General features: G+C 39.1%; 1 protein-coding gene across 1 annotated transcript; it reads left to right on the top strand.

The window, feature by feature from the left end:
• Positions 1–11,413: 11,413 nt before the first annotated feature.
• On the top strand, positions 11,414–14,324 carry LOC149398154 (putative disease resistance protein At1g61300). Its single transcript, XM_089614482.1, has 2 exons — positions 11,414–12,606; positions 12,677–14,324. The coding sequence occupies exons 1-2, from the start codon at positions 11,414–11,416 to the stop codon at positions 14,322–14,324; spliced, it is 2,841 nt and encodes a 946-aa protein (XP_089470608.1).
• Positions 14,325–15,088: the final 764 nt, after the last annotated feature.

Here is a 15,088-nt window from a genome sequence, read left to right as displayed (position 1 = left end):
AGACAAGGATCCACCAAGACAGAGAGAGGAAATAAACAGCCTGAATAAGGAGATGAGAACTAAAGCAGCAGATAATAAAACCAGAAATACCATAAACAAGTTTGAAACATGTAGTCTTGAACAAACATACCAAAGAAGTAGCAGAGGCTGAACACAAATAGAAGTTAGGGTGTTTCAACCAGATCACACACCATCAGGAAATAAAAGCTACAATTCAACAGTTACAGACCAACCAGAAACACACATGTTAGAAGCAGAAGATTAAGTAGAGATGTCTTCATGCTCCTCTTCGACCTCTTCAGACTCACTTTCACCAGAGGCTTCACCTTCTTCATCATCAGAGACATCACCTTCCTTGTCGGCTCTTAGCTGGGAGGCAGAATCTCCTTCCTTACCGGGAGAAGAAGTCATAGCTCGCACAAGACCCTCACAGTTGGATTTCCTGCGAGAGAGGGTTTCAATGGCCTTCTTGAGGACATCAATTTCCTCACACAGTTCCTTCAAGACGTTCCTTTGCATCTCATCAGAAACAGACCCCATTTTCAATAAGCTGCCAAAGGCGACAGATGTCGCGATAGATGGTCTGACAAGGTCAGAGCATGCTTCCCTTCGAAAAGCTTGTGACTGAAGGTGAGAACACTGGGCCTTTTTCCTGCCACGTCCGTGTTGCGCAAGATATTTGGGTTTTGTTTGAGTAGAACCCCGGTGATAAGAGAAGGGAACCCAATAGGTAGCTTCACGGCATAGGACTTGGCATGTTTCGCCAAGTGATCAACAACAAACACTCCGAAATCAAAAGACGAGCGAGTACCTATTTGGTAGATCAAGCAGTCGAGCTCAGACTTGATACTAGAGCCGTAAGAGGAGGGAGTCCAATTTGCGATGCCAATCCGATACACTACTGAGTATTTAGTCGACAAATCTGAGAAGTCATTGTCCCCTTGGAAGGCCAGACCTTCTCCACATCCCCAGAGAGTTCCTTGGCAATAGTGTCCAAGGAGGGAATACTATCTGCAGTAACAATATTTCCTCTTCCAAGATAGTTATTGATTGCATCAGGGGATAAATCAAAACATTGACCTCTGACGAAGACCTTCATGTACTCAGGATCATCTGGTGTATCAAAAGACGACGAGAGATTGACAATGAACTCTCTTACCAAAGTGGGGTAGGTCACCCCAATATTGGTGACGGTCTTGAGCAGATCAGCATCGTGCAAGAGTTCCATGACCACGTCAATCTTCTGAGCCTCGGCAGGCATCTCATTCTCAAGGAAAATGGCACGATGATACACGAAGCGCCATTTGAGGACTCCATCTTCCTTGTGGAAGGACACATTATCCAGAGGAGCAGCTGGAACGTTCCTGGGCAGCTTCGGACCCCCACAGACCTCTTTTTCCCAAGAGCGAGACACTCCATTGAAGCATCTTCTTCAATCTCATTAGTCACATCAACAACTTGTTCCATAACTGGTTTCTTTGCCTTCTTCTTATTAAGGCCAACTTTAGCCTTCTTCTTCTTCTTCTTCTTCTTCTTCTTCTTCTTCTTCTTCTTCTTCTTCTTCTTCTTCTTCTTCTTCTTCTTCTTCTTATTATTATCCTTTGTCGGGACATCAACAGGCTTGCTCGCCGCAGAGCAGCGATACACACATCATCGTCATGCGCAACTTTCTCCTTCAATGAGGCAAGAACAGCTTCTTCAACATCCTGTCTCTTTTCAGCCCTGTCCTCATGAATCGGAGCAGAGGATGTTGGGACATCCTTCACAACATCTTGACCTAACCCCAGAATCCTCCAATCACATCATCATGTGGGGGTTCTTGTTCATCAAGGAGAGACTCCAAAAGTTCATTGTCCCTAGGGTTTTCTTCAACATGTTCAGGAGGAGCAGTAGAACCAGGGTTACCTTGAACCATTTTGTGTGGGCTCTCGAGGGTAGAGATGCTGGTGTGGGCTTATTTCATGATTGTGACATTAGCTTCGCCCCCTTCTTCATAAGAGCTATTGGAACTGACCTCCCCCGTGATGTTAGTGATGGAGAGAGCGGCTTTCTTTAGCATGGCCTTTCTTGTGGCGGCTAGAGAAGGGTTTTTAGGCGGAACTGACGACCCAGCAATAACACCTCCGGACTTACCATTGGCACGATTACTAGGTCGTATTCCACGAACCCGGACACCATGCTTGTTGCTCTCCGGCACAGGCCCAACCCCTTTCTTCATGACATTTTTCGCCTTCATCTTCGACTTTTCCTTCTTATCGGACCCTGTAGTGCTAATTCTACTTCTTGTACCAACCATCCTCAGGAAAATGATGATAAATCCCTTACACAAATAACTGTCAGACAAAGTGGTTACACGAATATCGGAAATTTTAAAGGCAAAATATAACCAATTATTCGATCGAAGCTTCAAAATATTTTCAAAATGAATAACTTCCCTAACAACCTTGAAACCAAATTATCTGCATGCTGAGGAAACTGGCGAGAATCAAAACGACGTATGGGCCTTGGTCCAGCTCCAGCCCCAGCGAGAAACTGATGGCATAGTAGCCATGTAATCATGTCGAATGGGCCAACCAGACGAATCGGCCCATGAACACACGCCAATGTAGAACAAGGTAGCATAAAACAGAGACAAATTATCAAAGAAGAGAGAAAAATCACAAACAAACACTCTCCACATCTCAGTAATTGCTATTGGTCGATCACACATAATCCTAAAGAGTATCTGAGATTTTCAAATCTGCTCGCATCCGAAGCCTTTGTGAAAATGTCTGCAAGTTGTTTCTCGGTGTGGATATATTTAAGTTTGATCTTCTTATCTTCTACAAGATCCCGCATTAAATGATGCCTGATTTCAATGTAGTTTGTCTTACTATGTTGAACCAGATTTTTTGAAATATTGATGGCACTGATGTTGTCGCAGAACAATGTCATGACATCTTGCCCGACACCATATTCAGCAAGCATTTGTTTCATCCAAAGTAACTGAGTGCAACTTCCAGCAGCAATGCATTCAGACTCAGCTGTGGACAAGAAAATGCAGTTTTGCTTCTTGCTAAACTAGGAAATGAGGTTATTTCCCAGATAGAAACATCCACCAGAAGTGTTTCTTCTATTAACACTGCTACCTGCCCAGTCAGCATCACAAAATCCCACAAGAGTAGAAGAGGTATCAAAAGTGTATAGAAGTCCAAAATTAGCAGTTCCCGAAATGTACCTCACAATACGCTTGGCTTGAGCCAGATGACTAGCTTTAGGATTAGCCTGGTAACGAGCACAAACCCCAACAGAATAGACTATGTCAAGACGACTAGCTGTAAGATGGAGAAGGCTACCAATGATGCTTCTGTAAAGGCTTTGATCAACAGATTCACCAAGCTCATCCTTAGTGAGTTTAACATGTGTAGCGGCGGGGGTTCGCTTGTGAGAAGATTTTTCCAAACCAAACTTCAACACAATATTTTTAGCATATTTACTTTGGGAGATAAAAATACCATCATCCATCTGTCAGATCTGAAAACCCAAGAAAAAGTTAAGCTCACCGACCATGCTCATTTCGAATTCAGATTGCATTTGTCGCACAAAAAGGTCCACCATCTTGTTCGACATTCCTCCAAACAAAATGTCGTCAACATAGATTTGAGCAATCATGAGGTTGCCATCCTCCTTGATGAACAAGGTTTTATCAAATCCACCTCTAATATACCCATTATGCACAAGAAACTGAGTTAGTCTTTCATATCATGCATGAGGTGTCTGCTTGAGACCGTAGAGGGCTTTTCTAAGCTTGTAGACATGTTGGGGCGAGCTGGGATCTATAAAACCTTTAGGCTTGGCAAAATAGACTTCTTCATTCAAGTACCCATTGAGGAATGCACTCTCAACATCCATCTAGAAGAGTTTGAAGTGGAGATGACAAGAGATGCCAAGTAAGAGTCTGATGGCTTCAAGCCGGGCAACATGGACAAAGGTTTCATCGAAATCCACACCTTCCACCTGCATATAACCCTGTGCCACAAGTCTTGCTTTGTTTCGAGTTATATTTCCATGCTCATCAGATTTATTTTTAAAAATCCATTTAGTTCCAATAACATTAACATTATCAGGTTTAGGAACTAACTCCCAAACTTCATTTCTTTCAAACTGAACAAGTTCCTATTGCATAGCACTAATCCAGTACTCATCATCAATTGCCTCATTGACATTTTTAGGTTCAATTTTAGACACAAAGCAGAGATTACCAATCATTTCTCGATAGTTTACTGGAGCTTTTGGGCGAGTGCGTATACCATCTCCAATATCACCAATCACCTCCTCAGCAAGATGATTTTTCTGAACACTCCTGGAGGGAACTCTTCTTTCTGGTGAAGATTATGTTTCCTCAGGGGAAGACTCTTCATCAGGCACAATGTCATCCACCTTCTCACCAACATTTGTCCTGACATCTTTGCTACTAGGAAAAACTTCATCCTCACACTACTACAAATATGGGAATACACGACTAAATAAATGATAACACGTATGAATTTGACAGTCATAAAAAGTTATCATGACTGTTAATTTTTTTAATGACTGTCGTGGTTTTTATATGACTGTTAATACATAACAGTCATAATATATCTCGCTTAAAGTTTTAATGCCTATTATTAATTTAGCAGTCGTTAAAGTTCTCAACTAATAAAAATAAGACACGTCATGCTAAATATTTTTACGACTATGAACCTAAATAGAGTCATTAAAAATTTACAATTCATGAGTCCACAAATACAACAGTTGTAGAAACTTTAATATATATTATATATAAAAATACTTTTTTTACTTATTAATTAGGGACATGTATAGGAGGATAATGTTTTTTTTTATTCATATAAGGACAAAATGTGATATCTATATTTAAGATACGAAAAAAAATAATCAGGTCTAGTGTAGCTTGTTTTGTTTTTGTGTGATATAAAGTAAAAGACTATATTGGTTATAGTTGAGCTGAATAGAATACGAGAACATTGCTTGATGTCATGAAGGTTTATTTTAACAAACAGGATAAGCAACAACCTACTTGCCTTTATTTATTATTTTTTTATTATAAAACTTGGCTTTATTATTTTAAAAAGTGTAAACTTCCCTCTTTGTAATATATGCACTTAATTTTTTATTTTAAAAAGGAAATGCTTAAAGTGAGATATTCATTTTTCTATACGTAATGGCCCCACTATCACCGATTTGTATATATAACCAATTGAATTTCATTCTCAGAAAAATCACCCACGCCATTCCCCCAATAAACTCGCGCCAAAACTTTGTTGCCGCCCCCAACATAGTTCATCATCAGTACTTTTAGAATCACCAGAAACGTCATTAACAACCAAATTTATAGACTCCATCATAGGCTTAATGCGTTTGTTAAAGACACAATAAGCAAGACTGTTTTTGGAATACCTGAGAAAGATACCTTCATCACTTTTGGGATCAAATTTTCGGCGAGGATCTCGATCAGCAAGGATGTAACACACCGAGCCAAAGACATGAAAGTACTTGGCGTTTGGCTTTCCCCCCCTCCATATTTCATTATGAGTGACAGAAGTACCTAGACGAATGGTAACTCTGTTATGAATATGGCAGGCCGTGTTGAGAGCTTCAGCCCAGAAGTGAAGAGGAATGTCTTTGACAAGCATTATCACTCTAGCCATTTCCTGAAGAGTCCGATTTTTTCTCTCAACAATCCCATTTTGCTACGGGGTGATGGGGGCAGAGAATTCATGAGCTATTCCTTCTGTAGTACAAAAATTAGTAAAGCTTATGTTTTCAAATTCTCTTCCATGGTCACTTCGGATTCTGACCAATTTGCCAATGCTTTCTCCCTTTTCTCTTTGCACTTGCTTGCATAAAGCTTCAAAAATAGTAAAAGTGTCAGATTTCTCACGAATAAAATCAACACAAGTATACCTGGAGAAGTCGTCGACACACAAAAACACGTATCTCTTTCCACCAAGGCTTTCGACCTGCATTGGTCCCATCAGGTCCATGTGAAGAAGTTCTAGAACCCGGGAAGTAGTAAGATGTTGCACCATCTTGTGCGACTTCTTGACCTGCTTTCCAATCTGACAATCATCACAGATTTTTTCTTCAACAATCTTTAGCTCAGGGAGATCGACAATGGCCTTCTCAGAGACAATCTTGTGCATGCTTCAGAGACTCAAATGACCAAGCTTTTGATGCCATAGCTTAGCTTCATCTGCCTTGGACATTAGGCACTTGGTGACATGAAAGTTCTTGACCGGAGACCACATGTAGCAGTTGTCCCGAGACCTGGTTCCTTTCATAAGCTCATCTTGTTTCTCGTCTATCACCACACACTTATCACAAGTAAAATTAACACGTAAGTTCAAGTCACAGAGTTGACTGATACTAATAAGATTAGCAGTGATACCTTCAATTAATAATACCTCTGTTAAGCAAGACAAACCAGAATAGTTGAGCTGACCTTTACCAATGATTTTGGTTTTCACTCCATCCCCAAAGGTGACATGGAAATTAGAGTAAGATTTTATGTTGGACAAAAAAGCATGCACACCAGTCGTGTGACGAGAACAACCACTATCAAAGTACCAATCATTACCAGTGGAAGCACTGAGGGAGGTGTATGCAATGTTGGCGCGATAGGATGCATCTTTCACTCTCCATTCCATGCGAGGCGGGGGCTGACGGCGTGGTTGAACATGCATGTGGGAGAATTGATGTCGATGAAGGTTCCTCCCATACAGGCGATAGTGAAAAAAGCCGAATGTGACCCCTTCATCCACAATGATGGCAGACCCAATGAGGTCTGTTGACAAGAGACTTGATTGGTCCATGAGGGTGTCGCTGATGCTGATTCTGGAACTTGTCACAACTAGATGTCTGAGACATATTGCGCGGCTTCTGGTCAGCAGACTTTTAGGAGACAACAGTAGTCTGAGACATGGAAGCACCATGAGTATACCCCAGCCCCTTCATGTTCTTTGCAGGTTTTCCAACCATGAGGATTTTATCGAGGCTGTCTGTGCCAGAGTTCAACGTCCTGGCAGATTTTGTCATCAGGTCAAGTTCCCCATTTAAGCGGCTGACTTCGCGCTTTACATCAACAATGGTTTCTAAGAGCCTCGTCTTGTCTTCAGTAAGAGAAATGATGAGAGCATTTTGCTTGTCAAGGCCTTAGACTCTTCAACCCATTTAGTATGTAAGACATTATAAGCATCATTCATAGCATCATCAGAAAGATCATCATCAATAAAAAAAATTGCTTTGAGGATTCACTAACTTCATCAAAAGATTCAAAGTTATGAGTAGGAATAGAAGCTGTGAAAGCAACAAAATTGCTTATCTGGTCAGAGTCACTATCTTCTTCTTCCTCATCAGAAAGAGTGGCGTTGTAACCATTTTTCTGTTTTTTCAAGAAGTTAGGACACTCCTTCTAAATATGCCCATAGCCTTCACAATCATGGCACTGTATACCTTTCCCTTTTTCCAGCTTTATTGTGAGAGCGCTCACCACATTTCCCATTTCTGTGAAAATTTCCATTCTTCTGAAACTTTTGCTGAAAGTTGTCTTTGACATCTTGAGGGACATTCTTCCCGGTCATCTGGTTGAATCTCTTCATGACCCTGCCATAGTTTTTGGCCAACATGGCAATAGTGTCATCAATTTCATTATCTGAGTCAGAGTATACCTGCTCCTTTTGATCAAGGATATAGCTTTTGAGAGCCATTCCTTTGTGTTTCTTCTCAATCTTTGGGAGAGATAGCTCGAAGGTCATGATTGATCCCATAAGTTCATCAAACTTCAGCGTCTTAAGGTCATGAACCTCCTCTATGGCAGTGATCTTCATCTTGAATCTTGGGCTTAAAGCCATCAAGGTTTTTCTGACCAGGTCTTCATCCGTCATAGGTTTTCCTACATAGTACGACTAATTGGCGAGATCTCGAATACGAACATTGAAGTTAGTAACAGATTCATCTTCAAACATAGCAAGTTCTTCAAAATTTGTTGTGATGTACTGGAGCTTATGTTCGCGCACTTTAGTGGTCCCCTCATAGGTAGCAGCAAGGATTTCCCAAACTTCTTTGGCACTTGTGCAGGTGTCTATAAGCCTGAAATTTTTTTTATCAACCCCGTTAAAAAATAGCATTGAGTGCACGAGAATTACCCAGGGCTGCCTCATCTTCTGTAGGACTCCAATCCTTCTCAGGTTTGGGACCAGTAGCAACCCCTTTATCATCAACAGTAACATGAGTTTCCCAACCGTGGATCACAGCTTTCCAGGTCTTGCTGTCGAGGATTTCATAAAGGCGCTCATTCTAGCTTTCCAGTAACCATAGTTGGTTCCATCAAGAACTGGAGGACGATTAACAGACCCTCCTTCTCTGGAACTATCCATCTCCGGTAAACAGAATAAAACAACCAAGAAACCACCTAAAGATCTAGGTGCCTACTCTGATACCAATTGAAATTCTGTGTAGTCACGAAGACAAGATGTCGTACACAATGTATTGACAATGCGTCCGACAACTTGCTTAAACACAGATAATGGATAATCAACAAGAGTGCAATAAAGAAAAAGATACACAATATGGTTACCCAGTTCGGTGCAACATCACCTACGTCTGGGGGCACTCTGCCAGTGGAAATGATTTCACTATATAGTAGTCAATAGTACAACCAAGGTCTTATATGATTACAACACACAATCAAGGCCCTAGAAGCTATTACCACGAGTGAATACCTAGACCAGAGACTCCCCCTGAATCTGAGACCCCTCTCAGTTCCACTCTTCGAGCAAATACCTATGCTCGGTCGACTTCAGTCTTCAACGCTCGTGAAACTTCAATCAGGATCAACACAGAACCCAAATCTCACAAACACTCAATCTTCTGGAATAGTGTTTGAGGAATTACACCGCTCTTATCAATCCACAAAGCCTCTCAATCCGCCAGTCGTGTACATCTAGGAGCTCTGAGTGTTTAGATAAAGCGTCAAAGGCTGCTAAGGGGGTAGCACAAGGCTTTTAGAAGTGTATATAGGGTTTCCTTACCCAAACTCGCAAGAATATTGCTCAATAAAGTCACTAGCGAGACAATCTGGCAAAACCGAAAAATTTGCCAGAATAACAGTCTGCGCACAAGAGAAATGATGTCTTACCATAAGCAGAAACATGATGACTGACATCTTTTCATACAACTTGCTCTAAAAATAAAGTCAACTTATAACGTAATAACATAACCTTTGATCACTTGTGGTTTTTGGGCTTATGGTAGTGTATATGATCAAATAAATAACAAGAAAAATGTAACAGAGACCTCAGAATTATTAGTACTTCAAAGAATTATATTTGAGTGTTTATTATTATTATTTATTAGAATGGGTTTATTATGTTAGATATGACTAGCTGTCTATAATTCAAGATTTTGCAAAATAGTTTGATGATTCACAATCGTTTGAGAATTAGCCATAGTTAAGCTAAGAAAAGCTTTTCGAATGCGAATTAAACACACCCAAGGTAGTAAGTTTAATATAAAATGTGAAACCTTGACTTGACTAATTTGTTAAATAAAAATTGTACATACATTTACCATATGAACTTAACTGTCCTTTTTTTTTTTTTTTTTTCTTTTTCTCTATTTGCAGTGACCCGCACATGTATACTTTGTTGAAATCTACTGTGAATCATCAAGCAAGCAGTTGACTTATATTTGTGTCGTAAGTTCGTGAACTTATTGTTTAATATTTTTTCTTTAAACATATAGTCCTTGAATTTTTTTATTGTGGCTTTCTCTTGTTAATTTTTCTTGAGCATATTGCTACAAGCCTACAACACTAATTAATTTTGTAGAATTTTAGTCATTTGTTATAGAGTTCAACACCAGAAACATAGTTTACGAACCAAAATATCTTGAAAGAAACTTATTAAATTACATTTTGACCCTAAAAACAAAAATTAAAATGAAGAAATTTCAAAGCTTTAAGGTATTATTTTAATTTAAATATAATGATACATTTTTTAAATTACATATAGAGATCGTCACGATGGTACACCCATACCAGGTAATTGAATACAACTTAAATATTTAATTATTGAATACAGATATCTATGGAATAATTTTTTAAATTCCATTTTGTCTTTTATTCTTCTATAATAAGTTTTGTTTTATTTCATGTGACATTTAAAAAAAAAATCATACAGTTTTTTTGTGGGTATATTCTTCATACATCATAGAATAGTTATATTTGTAAATTGTGATAAAAAGAGCTTAAATATTTAATTGGGCGTTGTAGATTTATAGTCAAAACTAAACTATAAAATTGGGAATTAGCCAACGTTTGCAAACTTGTAGGAAAATAGCCAATGACAATTATTTTTTTACTTAAATATCTTTATATTAAATATGTTATAATTAAAAAATGTAAATAATTTAAAAATTCGACAATTAATTTATCAATAGTGAACTACGACAAAATTCTACAGTAGACATGATTTGTCATCCAAGACAATGAGTCTATTTTTGAAGCTTATATGGAATATTTTTTTAAATTCATTTTTGTCTTTATTTTTCTATCATATATAAGTTTTGTTTTAGTTCATGTGATATTTAAAAAAAAAAAAGTTTATACAGTTTTTTGTGTGGGTAAATTCTTTAGAGCAAGAGTTCATATAGAGCAAAACAATCTGATGGTTAACAATATTTGATTGGTCACATATATGTGTATTAATTTATAAATTCATTCTTTCTCCATTTTTTTTATTTATTTTGGACGTGCCCCAGTTGGCCCTGCTACATTTTCATATTAACTTAAATGTATTGTTTTTTTCTCTATTTGCAGTGATCCGCACATGTATACTTTGATTAAATCTACTATGAATCTAGAGAACTGAACGCGACACAAAGTTCTTCTTAGACTCATCAAGCAAGCAGTTGACTTATATTTGTGTCGTAAGTTCTTTAACATTATTTAATCTTATTCCCTTAAACATAGTCCTTGAATTTTTATGATTGTGACATTCTGTCCGTAGTTTTTTTTTTTAAAATATTGGAACAAAAGTCACTAATTTTGTAGCATTTTAGTCATTTTAATTTTTATTTATTTATGAAAGTCAGTACCAGAAACATATTTTACGAACCAAAATATCTTGAACGAAACTGATTAAATTATATTTTGACCCTAAAAACATAAATTAGGGTTAAGCAATTTCAAAAAATATAAGTATTATTTGAATTAAAATATAATGATACATTCATAAAATTACATATATATATATAGAGCAAATGAAACATTGATACAGTAGCTCTTTTGCCGTTGTAATATATCTTTCGTTTATGAATTGTTACTTTTAAAAAGTAAATCACAGTAATAGTAAAAGTAAATTTCAATGACGCAGTAATGGAGATTCTTGCAGCAGCAATTGGCGCTGTTGTGGGATGCGTATCGCCTCACGTAGCCAAGCGATGGGAACAACACAGAGACATAAAAAAGAAAATGGACTCTCTCAAAGAGGAATCAGAGAAACTCAGCCGTCAAAATGCACACATAAAAACGAGGCTCAAAACCGAGGTCATTCCTGGACAGACCGAGGAGATACATGAACTTAATTTCTGGCTGGAACGCGTGGAGAATATGGTTACCGAAACAAAAAAAATTGGAAATGAAGTGAGCCGGGTCAAATTCTTATCACGGGCAAGGCTGGGGAGAAGAGTTGAAGAAATGATACGCGAAGTCATTAAACTATACGAAGAAGGTGTTAAATTACGAGAAGGCACTTTGGTCATTATACTAGAGCCACGTGGGAAAGATAAGTTACGAGAAGGCACTTTGGTCAGTACACTAGAGCCGCGTGGGAAAGATAAGTTACGAGAAGGCACTTTGGTCAGTACACTACAGCCACGTGGGAAAGATAAGCCAACGACGACAGGGCTGTTTGGAGGCGATACGCCGGCGGAGAAGACAAAAGAAGAGATAGTGCGTTTCTTGGAAGACGATAAAGTTATGAGGATTGGAGTCCATGGGATGGGTGGGTCTGGTAAGACAACCGTGCTCGAACATCTCCATAACAACCTTTTGAAAGCCGGCGACAAGATTGGAAGCAAGTTCAATAAGGTGGTTTGGATCACTGCGTCAAAGGCATCCGGTGTAAGAGGTTTACAGGATAAAGTCGCGCGCGAGTTTGGTTTGGGTTTAGACGAGAAAGACGATGAAGAAAGAAGGGCTGCGGAGTTGTTAAGTGTAATAAAAAACAAGAGATTCCTGCTCATCATCGATGATATGTGGGAACATTATCCTCTAAAAAAGATCGGAGTCCTCAACCCAACTCCCGAAAATGGATGCAAGTTGGTACTCACGACTTGGTCACTCGACGTATGTAGCAAGATGGAATGCGAAGAGATAATAGAAATGGGGCTTCTCTCGAAACAAGAGGCGAAGGAGTTGTTCTTCGATAAGGTTGGAAAACGTGTGGCGTCTGACCCGACACTTAGAAAAATGGCAAGGCGATTTGCTGCAGAATGTGCAGGTCTTCCTCTTGCGATTGTCACCGTGGCTGGAAGCATGAGAGACAAAATGGACGAAGAAGAGTGGAAGTTCGCGCTAACTGAGCTCAAGGATGCCAGATTCTTCATCGGAAGAAATTACTAAAATATTGAGGTTCAGTTTCGATCGGTTGAAGGATGTGAGACATAAAGAGTGTCTTCTGCATTGCGCGTTGTACCCTGAAGACCATCTCATCGATAGAAGTTCTTTGATATACCAGTTGATAGCGCAAGGAAGAGTTGATCATGGTAGGACGGAGAAAGAAAGAAAGGGCAAATGTCATGTTATGTTGAACAAGCTCCTGCGTGATTGCTTGTTGATCGACGTAGTCAACAAAAAGAATGAGAAATGTGTGAAGCTCCACGACTCGGTGAGAGACATGGCGATACAGATCATGCGCGAGACTCCATCTCGATTCTTAGTGGAGGCGACAGGGGAAGAAAAATGGGACGAGGAACTCGAAAAAGTTTCATTCACGGGAAAAAACAGAATAATCCCTGTTGCCGAGCCCCCAGAGTGTCCAAGACTATCAACATTGTTATTCGTCAACACAAAAGAGTTGGAAACTATCTCTGAAGATTTCTTTATGCGAATGAAGGGAATATGTGTTCTTGATCTATCTCACACGAGTATCAGAACCCTTCCTGGTTCCATAATTGGTCTGGAAAATATTGCCATGTTGTTGCTCAGAGATTGCATATACCTGACATGCGTTCCAGATTTGTCAGAATTAAGGAACTTGATAAGGCTAGACTTGTGCGATTTAGGCATCAAAGAATATCCTAAAGGGTTAGAAAAGTTGGTAAAATTGACGCACCTTGACTTAGGTGGTATCTGGGCTAAGCATTATCCCATAGGGATTCTCTCCAAGCTCTCCAACCTAATCTACCTCTCTATTACTTTGACACCTGGAGCTGAAATAGAGAGCGCAGAAGAGTTGGCAGCTTTGCAGAATCTTGAGACTCTAAAAGTGAATTTCCAGGATTTTAGCCTCTTCAACGCGTATCTTCAGATGATTCCTAGCAAATCAGCAACGACGGCGCAATCGTGTGATTTCAGATTTATGGTGGGAGGTGTGCGCTTTCTAGATGAAAAAGCCGAATTTATGCAAACCCAAAACACCATGTACATGCGCTATGACGACAGAGTCTCTCTCGAGGGTCCGATCATGGTACCCAATAATACTGAGAACCTTTGTCTGTTGAAATGCGTTGAAAAAAGTTTGTGTCTTTCAGCATCCGTCAAAAACATAAAAAACTTGCAGAGAGTCAAAATTTATGAGTGTGACAAGATGGAGTACATGTTATATGATTCTCCGGCCGTGTTTCCGCTGCTTCAAAACATTAATGAGTTGGAACTTTCTCGTTTGCCAAACCTGCGAGCGTTATTTGGTCCAGAGGGCGATGAAACGGCTTCTCCGACACTTCCACTCGGGGCATTCTCCTCTCTCAAGAAACTAAAGATCAAATTCTGTAACGAATTGAAGACATTGTTTGTTGTTGGTAAAGACACCTCGTTTCCCAGTATGGAAGAGATCACCATCATGAATTGCATGCAGTTAGAGGAAATAATATCATTCGAAAATGAGGATGCGATAATAATGAACCTTCGCAGTTTGAAAAGTATCACGATGGCATTTTTACCCAAATTAAAGAGCGCTCAATTCGTCGCGGATTCCTTGTCTCGGGCTCTACTATATCAATGTCCAAAGCTGAAAGCGGTGGCCTCTTCTCTTCAACTTTTCATGGATATCAACTCAGACCCTTGAAATTCTACATCTTTGCAACAACCTCTACTTGTTTTGCATCGTTGCGTGTTATGTGTGTGTGTGTGTGTGTGTGTGTGTGTTTTTTTTTTTTTTTTTTTTTGTCGATGGGATATACAATTGTCCATAATTGAAAGTGGTCACTTCATCTTTTCAACTTTTTGTTGATATGCAAGACCTTTATAGCGAAAGTGAAATAAAAGAGCCTCTTAAATTTGTAGTTTTAATTTCGTTTTATTTTTTACCTGTTTTTAATGGAATCGAGCTGTTTTTTATTTGCTGTAATAACTAGTTGAGTTGCTTATTCTGCAAGTCATAAGTTTTTACCGATTTTATGATTTGTTTCAGCCTTTTCTTTTGCATTTATTAGTTTACAAGTTTGGCCTCTTATTTTGTTAATAAGTGAGGTTATTATCGTCTTTTACCAGATGATGTGTCTGGTAGTTTAGTTCGTTATATACTCTGTATTTTCTTTTGGTTTAGTCAGTAATTCAATTCAATTCAATTGATACATTTCATTTCTTCATCTTCATCCTTTCTCTCTCTAAACCCTAATTTTGATATTCAGTCCGTGAAATGGTATCAGAGCGACTTTCGCGACTCTGGATCTGAATCGAATCTTCTTCAGAAAAGAAATCTTCTTCCTTCTCCAAGACTTTTTCCTTCTCTGCATCGATCGACAATGACGAATCAAGAAGCTATGTCTGGAGAAGTGCCGGCGACTGGAATCACATCGCTAAGGACTCCGATTGAGATTCGATCGATCC

Source organism: Urtica dioica, chromosome 5, assembly GCF_054948205.1.
Source record: "Urtica dioica subsp. dioica isolate 48M chromosome 5, U.dioica_male_clone48M_v1_H2, whole genome shotgun sequence".
Taxonomy (NCBI): Eukaryota; Viridiplantae; Streptophyta; class Magnoliopsida; order Rosales; family Urticaceae; genus Urtica; species Urtica dioica.
The sequence above is the reverse complement of the archived record's forward strand: the minus strand, read 5'-3'. Positions and strand labels throughout refer to the sequence as shown.

Excerpts from the sequence above, each read along its gene's own strand:
- LOC149398154 (XM_089614482.1), top strand. The coding sequence starts at position 11,414 with ATGGAGATTCTTGCAGCAGCAATTGGCGCTGTTGTGGGATGCGTATCG. Across the intron at positions 12,607-12,676 it reads ATGGACGAAGAAGAGTGGAA|TTTCGATCGGTTGAAGGATG; the intron begins GTTCGCGCTAAC and ends ATTGAGGTTCAG.